General features: G+C 41.6%; 1 protein-coding gene across 1 annotated transcript; it reads left to right on the top strand.

Moving 5' to 3' along the window:
• The first annotated feature begins 763 nt into the window (after nucleotides 1-763).
• On the top strand, nucleotides 764-11544 carry FBXO5 (F-box protein 5). Its single transcript, XM_068985463.1, has 5 exons — nucleotides 764-866; nucleotides 6683-7400; nucleotides 8901-8991; nucleotides 10110-10292; nucleotides 10956-11544. The coding sequence occupies exons 1-5, from the start codon at nucleotides 764-766 to the stop codon at nucleotides 11205-11207; spliced, it is 1347 nt and encodes a 448-aa protein (XP_068841564.1). The 3' UTR covers nucleotides 11208-11544.
• Nucleotides 11545-12021: the final 477 nt, after the last annotated feature.

Below are 12021 nucleotides of genomic sequence, written 5' to 3'. Positions count from 1 at the left end.
GAAACGCGGGGGACCCCAGCGCGCAAGCGCCAACCCGCCAACTCCAAGGCGGCCGCCCACCACCAGCGCTTGCGCGAAAGCGCTGAGCAGGGGGAGGGGCGAAACTAGAAGGCGAGAGGAGCGCGCCTAAATCCTAGAGAGGCGGGCTGAGCCGAGCTGGGGGGAGGGTTCATCTTCCGGAAAGTCTGCATTCTCGGACAGTCAGGAGTCGCCGCTCATCAAACTCCCGCTGGAGAGATGACCGGAGGAAATCAGCCGTGCTCTGCACCCATCGGACTTCCTCAGACACAAGCCGGAGCAGCCTTCAGGATGAAATTAGGACCCGCCGGAGGCCGGTCCCTCAGACGGCAGAGGAGAGCGTGGCGGGAACGCGCGTGCGTGGTAGGAGCCCTCCACGTGCGGCCGAGCCGAGGCCTCCCCGCGCTCCGAGGCCCCGCCCCGGCCCCGCCCCCGGCCTCCGCATCTTTCCGGACGAGCGGAGCTGGAGAGGGAGGGAGGAGGCTGGGTCTGGTGGCTCGGCTCCGCCTCGGCAGCCTCCCATTGGGCGCGAGTGAGGGGACGCCCTCCCGCCGCCCTCCCATTGGGTCGCGCGTGCGAGCTGCGCGCCCCATTGGGTCGTGCGGATTTGGGCACCAAATTCAAAGATTTTAAAAGTACCAGCTGGCGCCTTTTGGAAGATAAGAGCTCTGAGAAGGTGGCCGCTCGCTCTCCTGCTGCGGCCTCAGCTCTCTCACCTGAGGCCGACCCCTCTCTTGCCCCTGGCATGAGCCGGCGGCCCTGCAGCTGCTCCCTACGGCCGCTCTCCGGTTCCTGCCGCTGCAGCTACGGCGCCCTGACAGCCGCCGGGCGCCCTTGCCCCTCGGACGGTGGGTGAGAGGAGAGGGTGCGAGCGGGGCGCCCCTTTCAGAAGGGGTGCCCGGCGGGGGAATGACGGTGGCTTGGTGGCGGGGGGTGGTGGGCAACGACCTGGATCCGACACCCTCCCGAGTCCAATCGTGGGCCCCTTGCTGGTCCTTGGGCGGGGGGGCAGCGGGTCCCCCGGGACCCGGAGGAAGAAGCCAGCGGGGAGGCCGGAGAGGGGAAGCAGAGGTCCCGGGGCAGGATGGCTGGCGCGCCTGGGTCCAGCCGTGCCGGCGAGCCGGGGCGCCAGCCCCCCTGGGAGGTGCGGGTCGGGGCCTCCTCACCCTGGGCAGGGCTACCTACCTCCACCCCGCGGGCCCGGGCGCCAAATGCCCCCTGCCGCCCCTCCCCCACCCCGGAGCCTCGGCGCTGACAGGGCCCGCGAGCCAGCGGCCCTCAGAGTCCAGCCGGGTGCCCGACCCCTCACTTCAGCGCCCCTTCTCCACTCCTGCCCCGCACTCTCAGGTCGGAAGTCAGTCCTCCCAGGTTTTCGCCACCTCAGTCTTCCTGGCGGGCGCGGGAGATCGTGCTCGCTGTTATCTCCCGCCTCCGCCGGTCCGCGCCCTGAGGGCCACCCCTCCTACCCCTCGGGATTTCCAGGGTCTCCGCTTCCCCAATCCCCGCCAAATGAAGGGACCCCTCTCATCGGGCCAAGGCTCTGTTGGGGATGTCCGAACAAAAACGTTGAATTTCTCCTTTTTTCCCCCTTGAACCCAGTGAGTGACTCAGTCTCAAGGCCTGGACTGAAATGGAAGGAGGGAAAAAGGCATTTTTAATGCAGAAACCCCGAATTTGTCCAAATGTAGCTGATTTTGAAGAATTTGGGAAGAAGATCTGAGAAGTGAAGAATTAGTTTGGTGTTTTTTTCCCCTTGTGCTTCTGGAGACCCAATCTTTTATTCCAGCTCTTGGGTGGAATGGAAGGCACCCAAATGAACGCTTACTTTTATCCTCTTTGTTGCTGTCTCTTAAAAAGACCCAGCTGCATTCATTTTACTTTAGAAATTGTGAAAAATTTTAGAAGTTAACAACTTGATGGTGTGTATTTGGTAATCACTGAAAGACGCTCCTTTCTTTAGAAAAGGAATGTAGAAGACTCAAAAAATATTTTAACAGGTTAAGTCTGCGTCTAGAAATCCCTGACTCATAAAACCCTCTGAAATTCTGGAGATTGGTAGCTTTAAAAAGGGATTTTTTTGGTTGCTTAACTCCAGTTGTCTTTACTACCTTGCCCCTCACGAGAGTATTTGAATTTTTTTCTGTATTTTTTTCTATATTTGAAAATTTGAAAAAATGAAATTTAAAAATCTGTTGCATTCAAATATTTCTGAAATAGGCTTTTCTAAAATATTCTCTTGGGGATTATGACTGATTTTTGCAGTTTATGGCAGCAGGTTTGAGGCTTTTTTAAAGGAATAGCCATACCTCATTGATACTGGGCACATGCTGGTTATCTTGTAGGTACTGGAGGTTGTAGGGCTTAATTATTTAGCATTGGGATAGCTGTAAAGATTTTTTAACTTTAAGCACTATAGGCTTTTTAACTATTATATTTTACTATGAAATGTTAAATCTACATTGGGAAGCTAAATAGAAGTTAACTTTGTACAGTTACTACCTAATACCACTTTTTCATGATTGGACTATTGAGTTGGTAAATAAGAGGTTTTAAAAATGCAGTGGTGAATCTTTACCAACTCCATGAGGTAGATATTATGGATATAGTATCTCCATTTTAAAGAAAATTGAAAGACCAATTCAGTGTTCTAGATCACAAAATGGCAAAAGGCTGAGCAAGGACTTTCATTTGAAGTTGGATTTGATTCCTAGGGAAAAATATAATCTGAAATGCATGTCTGTGTAGAATGTATTTTGCCACTTTGAACATGTTCATGATTTAAATATAAAGAATATGAAGGGTTTGGCTTACAAAAATAACAGTGAAAATAGATTCTGTTTATTAAACTATATGTGATGGAAACTCTGCCATGCATTTAGTCCAGTTTGGTTTTCTTACCTGCATTTTGTACATGAGGAAACAAAGCTTTAAGGATTAACTTGCTCGGTTTTTTTTCACCTGAGATGCTCATGATTTAAACCCAGGGTATTCACATCTAATACAGTTTATCACCAACCTCTGTTGAGTTTACCCTTCTGAAAAGATCTCAGATCTATTCAGTTATGCTTATTTGCCCTGCGGTCATCCTAGTCTTGGGTACCCAACTCTCCAGACTCCTGTGATAAACATTTCCACCTAGCCTCCCTGCTTTCACTTGCATTGGATTAGCCAAGAAGTTTGTTCAAATTTTCTCACAGGAGAAGTTTTCAAGTTTTTCCACAGTGTCTTTTGAAAAAACCCAACGAACTTCTTGGCCAACCCTATACCTTCCTATTAATATAATCCAATATTTTCTACAGCTGGCAATCATTTGTTTATTTATTTGTGTGTTAGTTGCACAGCCATGTTCGACTCTTTGCAGCCTCACAGACTGTATCCTGCCAGGCTCCTCTGTCCATGGGACCATGGGATTCTCCAGGCAAGAATACTGAAGTGGATTGCCATTCCCTTCTCCAGAGGATCTTCTCGACTCAGGAATCGAACCCTGATCTCCTGCATTGCAGACAGATTCTTTACCATTTGAGCTACAGGGAAATCCTAGTGTTAACCAGATGTCTCACTTAGAACCCCTCAGAGGCTCTTTATTACACGATGAATAAAAGCCAATCTACTCTAAAAATCCTATAGCATCCTATACTTCTTCAACATTAATTTTCAATCCTTATCCCCCTATCGGTTACCAAGTCACAGCCCTGCAGGCCTTCCTCTTCCTTGAAAGTTCAACACTTCCTTTCAGGGTCCACCTCTGTCTGGATTTTCTCAAGGCTTTCAAGATATCAGGATTTCACCTTCAAAAGATCTATGGCTAGTTTCTTTCCTTCTCAAGACTCTGTCACTAAGTAGGCATTGGGTAAATGAAGTGGCAGAGCTAGACTCTGTTGCTCATCACTCAGTTGTGTCCAGCTCTTTGCAACCCCATGGACTGCAGCATGCCAGGCTTCCCTGTCCTTCACTGTCTCCAAAGTTTGCTCAAATTCATGTCCACTGAATCAGTGATGCCATCCAACCATCTCATCCTCTGTCATCCCCTTCTGCCTTCAATCTTTCACAGCATCGGGGTCTTTTGAGTCTGCTGTTCACATCAGGTGGCCAAAGTATTGGAGCTTCAGCTTCAGTCCTTGTAATGAATATTCAAGGTTGATTTCCTTTAGGATTGACTCTTAACCCTCATCTTTCTGATTCAAGAGGTCTCTGAACCGTGAGATTTATATATATATACTTTTTTAATGATCCTTGTGACTCAGCTGGTAAAGAATCCACCTGCAATGCGGGAGACCTGTGTTTGATCCCTGGTTTGGGGAGATCACCTAGAGAAGGGAAAGGCTACCACTCCAACATTCTGGCCTGGAGAAGTCCATGGGGTCACAAAAAGTCTGACATGACTGAGCGTTGGCTGAGCGTCTTTCACTTCACATTCTACCTCAGAGTTTTGAGCACATGTTTGGGAATGTTGGAAATTGTTGACTGCTAAACAATTATAAAGTAGCTGAATCATTATTAGCTCTGAACTTAAGGAACTGTCCATACTCTGAGAACAATGTTGAATGAATGGGGTTCTTTAGGATAGTCTTCTAGGAACTGAGTTGAAAAGGCAGCAGAGGAAGAATGCCTTGAGTTTCTGAAATATAGTTTCAGGCCTCTTCCCTTTAGGATTTCCCAGGTGGTGCTAGTGGTAAAGAGCCCACCGGCCATTGCAGGAGACATAAAAGACGGGGTTCTATCCCTGGGTCAGAGAAGATCCCCAGGAGAAGGGCATGGCAATCCACTCCAGTATTCTTGCCTGGAGAATTCCATCGACAGAGGAGTCCATAGGGTCAGAAAGTGTGACATGATTGAACATGCCCATTCCCTTTAGGGAACTAAACAAAATAAAACGTGTCTTTGTTGGTGGCTTCTTTATCTTCAGATAACATGTGTGGTCTTAGCTAAATCATACTTAATTCCTTACTTGAGGCAAAAATAAAAATCTCAGAATTTTTTACTATTTTCTGAGTACAAGAGAACAACTCAGAATAATTTGTTCTAGAGTTAGGGTTAACTGGGGGAATATTTATATCCCTAAACTTTTAATTTAAACTTAGTTAGAAGAAAGTTTCTATCTACAAGGTGTCCTTTAGTGCTTAGTGGTTCTGTTCTAAGTAAAAACAGTAAATTCCGTGTGAACAGATTACCAGTGTTTAGTACAGACTAAACATACTGACTGTACTTAGGTATATTTACTTATAGGGTAAATTGTTACCTACCTGTGATTGGTTTGCAGGAAGTATAGTATAGTAGATGGGGAAGTACATTAGAAGCACATACAATCCATATACTCTGCCTTAAAAAATGCTAAGCAGTTTTCTTAAACCCATCTACATATTCCTTCCCAGCCACTACTGCCTGCCAGAAATCCTAATCATCTTTTAAAACAGCAGTTCTTAACTGAGAATGGGAGAGATTTTGCCCCTGCTAACTTCCCCCACTCCAGTATTCTTGCCTGGAGAATCCCATGGACAAAGGAGCCTGGTGGGCTACAGTCCGTGGGGTCGCAAAGAGTCGGATACAACTGAGCGACTAACACACACACACACAACTTCCCCCTACTCCCAACATTTGGCAATAAATGGCTGCTGGAGACATTTTTTGTTGTCCTGCTGGAGGAATAGCGGCTGCTAATGGCATCAGATAGCTAAAAGTTGCTAAACATCCTGCAACAGACAGGACAACCCCCAGCAAAATTATCCTGCTCCAGAAGTCACTAGTGTGGTTAATTTGTGCGTGTGTGCTTAGTCACTTAGGCGGATTCTAAACACTACCATGGTACCCCTGGGAAACCCCCCGTGGTTAATTTACAAATGATTAAATTTATTGGCTCTTTAGTCCTTTCTCTAAACTTCCTATAGATTTTGTGATTATTATATAAGACTTAAAATTGTATAGTCGCTAAATTGTGTCCAGCTCTTTGCGACCCCATGGATTGTAGCACACCAGGCTCCCCTGTTCTTAGGTATTCCCAGAGTTTGCTCAAATTCTTATCCATTGAGTTGGTGATGCCATGTAACCATCTCGTCCTCTGCCGCCCCCTTCTCCTTTTACCTTCAATCTTTCCCAGCATCAGGGTCTTTTCCAATGAGTCAGTTATAATAATTACTAACATTTAAATATATAATTCCAATGAGTCAGTTATAATAATTACTAACATTTAAATATATAAGTTTTTTGCAACTTTTATCGAAACTGTTTTGACCCTTATACATGCTGTCTTCCGTTATCTTAACCAACCATATTTCTAGAAGTATTTGATTTCTCTAAGTATGTCTCTTACCTCAGGCCCCAGTCTTGATGCATCATATTTCCTTATTCTATACACACAGACTATTTGTTAAATAGTCCCTTTTGTCACTATTTTCTACTCAGATATGACTCTAAAAGCCAGATGGTATAGTTACACCAGATTTAAAAGCAGACTGTAGTGAAGTACTCCCTCAAGAATAAGATATATGTACTTATTAGGTTTTAGTAATACTTTCTCACATTATACTTGGATAATTTCATAGCTAATTTCGTGGAAAGTACACGGTTCTGAAGAATGCAAAGTGATTAAATCTGTATCCCAAAGTTAAAGAAGTAGTGATATATGGAAATTTTTGCCATGGGGTATAATGTTATGTTCTTTTTGTAGGTTGTAAAGAAGCAAGTTCCACTCTCTCTGTCACAATGAAGTGTGATTTTAACTATAACCATGTTCATTCTGGAATTAAACCAGTCAAGCCTGATGACTGTAGAAGACAAGGTTCCTGCACTACTGCATATTTGGAAGGCTCTTCTAAAGACTGCATTAAAGACTATGAAAGGTTATCTGATGTTGGGTCCCCAGCTGTGAGCCCCAGGATTGTAGAACTTGAAACTGAAAGCAAGCCGTTGCATAACAAGGAAAATCAACACATACAACAGACACTTGATAGTTCCAATGACATACAAGAACTAGAGACCAGCAGATGTTATGAAGACAGTGGCTACTCTTCATTTTCCCAACAAAGTGGCCTCAGTGAACATGAAGACAGTAGCCTTGCCCTGGTGGAAAGTTTCAGTGACAGTCCACAATGCTGCCTGCTACGGACACAAAGCCCAGACCAATATCCCAACAAAAACTTGCTGCCAGCTCTTCATTTTGAAAAAGTGGTTTGTTCAACGTTAAAAAAAAATTGTAAACGAAATCCTAAAATAGATTGGGAGAAGCTGAAGGAATTTATATCCAGTGGAAATTTTAGACTACAAAATATAATTGGTAGGAAAATGGGCCTCGAATGTGTAGATATTCTCAGTGAACTCTTTCGAAGAGGACTCAAACATCTCTTAGCAAATATTTTAACACAACTCAGTGAGATGGACTTAATCAAGTAAGTATTGTTGCTCTGAGTGTATGTATTAGTATAATCCATGAACATTTTTGTTAGATAGCTCAGCACTACCAGCTCATGCAATGATAGTAGTGTTGTCTTGCACTGTAGTTTTAATTGAGGTGATGAAAGTATGCTTTTAATCCAGTTACTTCAAATTTCATATTATGCTAGTCAAAGCTATTTCTGTTAGGTTGGGATCTTTGTTTCTTTTGGTTCTGAAGTTGTTCATATCTAAGCTACATCTGGTCATAACTATAAAAACAACAGCCTAGGGGTCTGCTGTACAGGTCCAATGGGAATTTGATTTTTGTGACACATGAAAGTATGAAGTAATTATTTCTGTTCTTTTTAGACCATTTTCAAGTTTAAAAGTGATAAAAATGCAGAAACATACAAATGGGTCTGATTATGACTATTTCTTAGAAACCTTTTACTGACTGCCCTTTCTTCCCTATCCAACCAGAGAAAACCTTTTAGGATGAGATAACAGAGAATTAGGGCTTCCCTAGTGGCTCAGTGGTAAAGAATCCACCTGCCAATGCAGAAGACTTCGGTTTAGTCCCTGGGTCGGGAAGATTTGGAGAAGGAAATGGCAACCCACTCCAGTATTCTTTTTTTTTTTTAATTTATTTATTTATTTTAATTGGAGGCTAATTACTTTACAGTATTGTAGTGGTTTTTGCCATACATTGACATGAATCAGCCATGGGTATACATGTATCCCCCATCCTGAACCCCCCTCCCATCCCACTCCAGTATTTTTGACTGGGAAATCCCATGGGCAGAGGAACCTGGCAGGTTGTAGTCCATGGGATCACAAGAGTTGACACAACTTAGCAAGTAAACAACAATTGAGGATTTAAATGATTATCCAGAGTATTGGATTAGATTGTCTCCAACTTGGTTCATTTTTGGCTTTTTGAAAAAATTTTAGAGGTACTGTTTGTTACTTTACACTGGTCCATGAAATATAACTGAACCAAAACAGGCACAAGTATTGATTTTTATTATTGGCTAGCTTCTTGAGGGATAATCAACATCACAACATTTTTGTTAACAAAATGGATTTTTTAAATTGATTTCTACTAGTAGCAATGTGTCGAATGTTTGAAATTTGTCTAATGTTAATAAATAGCCATATACACAATGGGGTTTCCGATTTGATATTTGTGGATATTGTGAAAAAATGAAGTATTGGGGTTCCTAAGCCTAGATCTACTTAGAATTACTTGATGGTGAACTTTTTAAAAGGTGGGGTGTGGGGTGGGGGGCGGGACTCGAGCCCTGGCCCTCATTTTAGACCAGTTAAACCCAAGTGACTAGGCATGGGCCATCCTTAAATCTTAAGTGCATGTCACAGGCATTTGGAAGTATAGTCAGGTTTGCGAAGCACTGCTAATAGAAATCTCTTTTTTGTCCTGGTTGTGTTTCTGTAATATATTCATCTTAGCCTTCATGGTGCTTAATTGTTCCCTTTATAATCATTTACTTTTCCAGTGTGTCTAAAGTGAGCACAACTTGGAAGAAGATTCTGGAAGATGACAAGATGGCATTGCAATTGTACAATAAAGCAATACAAAGAATTTCTGTAAGTCTTTACAGTTGTTTTAATTTTAAGATATAAACAGCTAGTGCTACCTTTGAAATGGGAGAGGGAAATAGTAAAGATAACAGACGATCTGGAAATCCTTTACATTCATAACTCATTAAAAAAATTCAAAGATAAAAGGGCTGGGATTTTATCTGTTACAAAGTAGTAAAATTATCTACATATGGAAGATTTTTAGTATAGGAAGGGAATTCATTCACTTTGCAAAATACTTAGTAACTTTGGAGATGTTTCTGAGAATAAAGATCAACACACGATTAAAATTTCAGACTTAGCAGTTGGCAGACTAAGGTCAAGTGTTGCTTAAATTCTCCAGGTTCAGTTTTTTTATCCATAAGCTGGTGTTAATGAAAAATTTTCTACCTCAATAGATTGTTTTGAATCCATTCATAGCACTGATGTGACACGTGAACGTGACTATTGCCATCTACTGGTGGGTGGGAAGAATGACCTTTGTTCTGGTGGTGGTGCTGCTGCTGCTAAGTCACTTCAGTCCTGTCCGACTCTGTGCGACCCCATAGACGGCAGCCCACCAGGCTTCCTCGTCCCTGGGATTCTCCAGGCAAGAACACTGGAGTGGGTTGCCATTTCCTTCTCGAGTGCATGAAAGTGAAAAGTGAAAGTGAAGTCGCTCAGTGATGCCCAACTCTTCTCAACCCCATGGACTACAGCCTACCAGGCTCCTCCATCCATGGGATTTTTCAGGCAAGAATACTAGAGTGGGGTGCCATTGTCTTCTCCGTAGTGCTTTATAAATCATGTATTAAACGCTGGGTACTAAGCATGTAGGCCTGGTGTGCTGCGATTCATGGGGTCGCAGAGAGTCGGACACGACTGAGCGACTGAACTGAACTGAAGCATGTAAAGTTGCTTTCTCACCGTTTCTGATTCATAGTTTCTCTCAGTAACTTAGTTGTTAGGCTTTAAATGTTTGAATAGTTGTGGGTGGCTGTGCTTAAGCACATGCAGGTAAATTGAATACAGGAATAAATCCTTTATATTCTCATTTGCCCTTTTTTATGTGTACAAACAAAAATTGATTATTGAGAATATAGAAGGATATTTTTTAATCCTATTCAAACTTTTTTTTTAATTAGGAAAAAAACATTAAGTTTTCACCACACGCTTCGACCAGAGAGTATGTTTTATTCAGAACCCCTTTAGCATCTGTGCAAAAATCAGCAACCCAGACTCTCCCCAAAAAAGATGCTCGAACTAAGTTACCTGATCCAGGTGATCAGAAAGGTTCTACTTACAGTCGACACAGTGAATTCTCTGAGGTAATTTTTTGTTTATCAATAAATTGGAAACATGAGGTATTTATTGTTAAAAGGATTTAGAGTAAGAAAACCGTTTATGACTCAAGTAATCAAATTAGGAAAGTACACAGAGATGTCTTTCTATGCCAAAAATAATAGATATTATTTGGCATTGTTTATGAGAGTTCAGTAGTCTTGAGCTCTAATTTAGAAACACTTAAAATAAGGAAAAACCTTTAAGTTTCTTCTAAAACTTAAATACTACATTTCACAATTACTGCCTTTGATAACTGAGGAAGAGAGCTAAGCAAAAAGTCAATATTATCAGGCATTACATAGACAGGGAAATATGGTAACCTTCATAGCTACATAAAGGTAAATGCCATATAATGTGGAAGGTTTTTTTAAAGAAAAACTAGAGCTAGAGGTAAAAGAGCAACCAACTCCTGATTTCACAGAAAAGATGGCACTGTTGTGGGAGTAGCATTTATGAATAAGAGCATATTTGTAGCATTAAGCAACAACCACTGCGTCAGTTGACAGTCTGTTCCCCCATTGAGCAGTCCTGAAAGGCAAGAGTTGTGTTGGTGCTTTATACATGTATTGGGGAAGTGCCCTTGTTTTGACTAGCTAAATTACATTCAGTTCTTAGTAAAATAGATGTATGGATTTTCTTCTTTCTAGGTCGCCAAAACTTTGAAAAAGAATGAAAGCCTTAAAGCCTGTATTCGCTGTAATTCACCTGCAAAATATGATTGCTATTTACAACGGGCAACCTGTAAACGAGAAAGCTGTGGATTTGATTATTGTACAAAGTGTTTGTGTACTTATCATACCACTGAAGACTGTTCAAATGGCAAGCCCCTAAAAGCCAGTTATAAAATGGGTCCTTTGCCTGGTACTAAGAAAAGCAAGAAGAATTTACGACGATTATGATTGCTTATTACATCAATTGAGATTGATCATGAAGGCTAGTTAGAAAAGTGTTAGGTTTTAATTTAAAAAAAATAAAAAATGTATTGTGATGTTCAGTTTTATGTTGAAATCAGTGTAATACATGGGATTTTTTCCTCAGTGAAAAAAGAGTGTACACAACTTAAAATATTTTACAATTTAATAGTGAAAAAATTTAAAATTCTCAATGTAAATCAGAAAATATAAATATTTTAAGAAAAAAAGGGAAATTATGATGATTGTGATTCTGGAGAGGTAAAATAAAAAATTCATTGCATTTTATGGTAAAGGAAGACCATATCATTTTACCTAGACAGTCTTAAAAGTAAATTTTCTTTACCATCTATTAACAGGTTATTTTATTTGCTTTACCAAATTAATAATATCTATTGAAACATCAGCTTCTGGTATCTCCATGTAAATGTTTTGTCACCTTTGTTTTACCTCTTTTTTAGAGTGTATTTCCCAAAAAAGTATCCTTTGTGAAGTTTTGCTTGTTTTCCTTATTTGTAAAGTTTGTATGTTTTAATATTTTGTACATATGTAAATATTTCTGTGTTTTTTATGTCAGAGTAAGAAAATAAATGCCTTTTGTATATGTGTAAGTAATTTTTTCCTATTATGAATAAAATTATTACAAGCTTGATAAATAATATGAGTCTTTTATGTAGGTAAACATTTAAATCTTGGAAACAGCTGAAGAAGCTGTAGGAGACTGACGTGTGGAAAGGCATTGAGTGGGTCTTTGTCTCCTTATTGGGAACCTTGTGGGATTGTTGTTCGGTCACCAAAGTGA

The sequence above is a fragment of the Capricornis sumatraensis genome, chromosome 13 (genome assembly GCF_032405125.1).
Source record: "Capricornis sumatraensis isolate serow.1 chromosome 13, serow.2, whole genome shotgun sequence".
In the NCBI taxonomy this organism is placed as follows: Eukaryota; Metazoa; Chordata; class Mammalia; order Artiodactyla; family Bovidae; genus Capricornis; species Capricornis sumatraensis.
The sequence above is the reverse complement of the archived record's forward strand: the minus strand, read 5'-3'. Positions and strand labels throughout refer to the sequence as shown.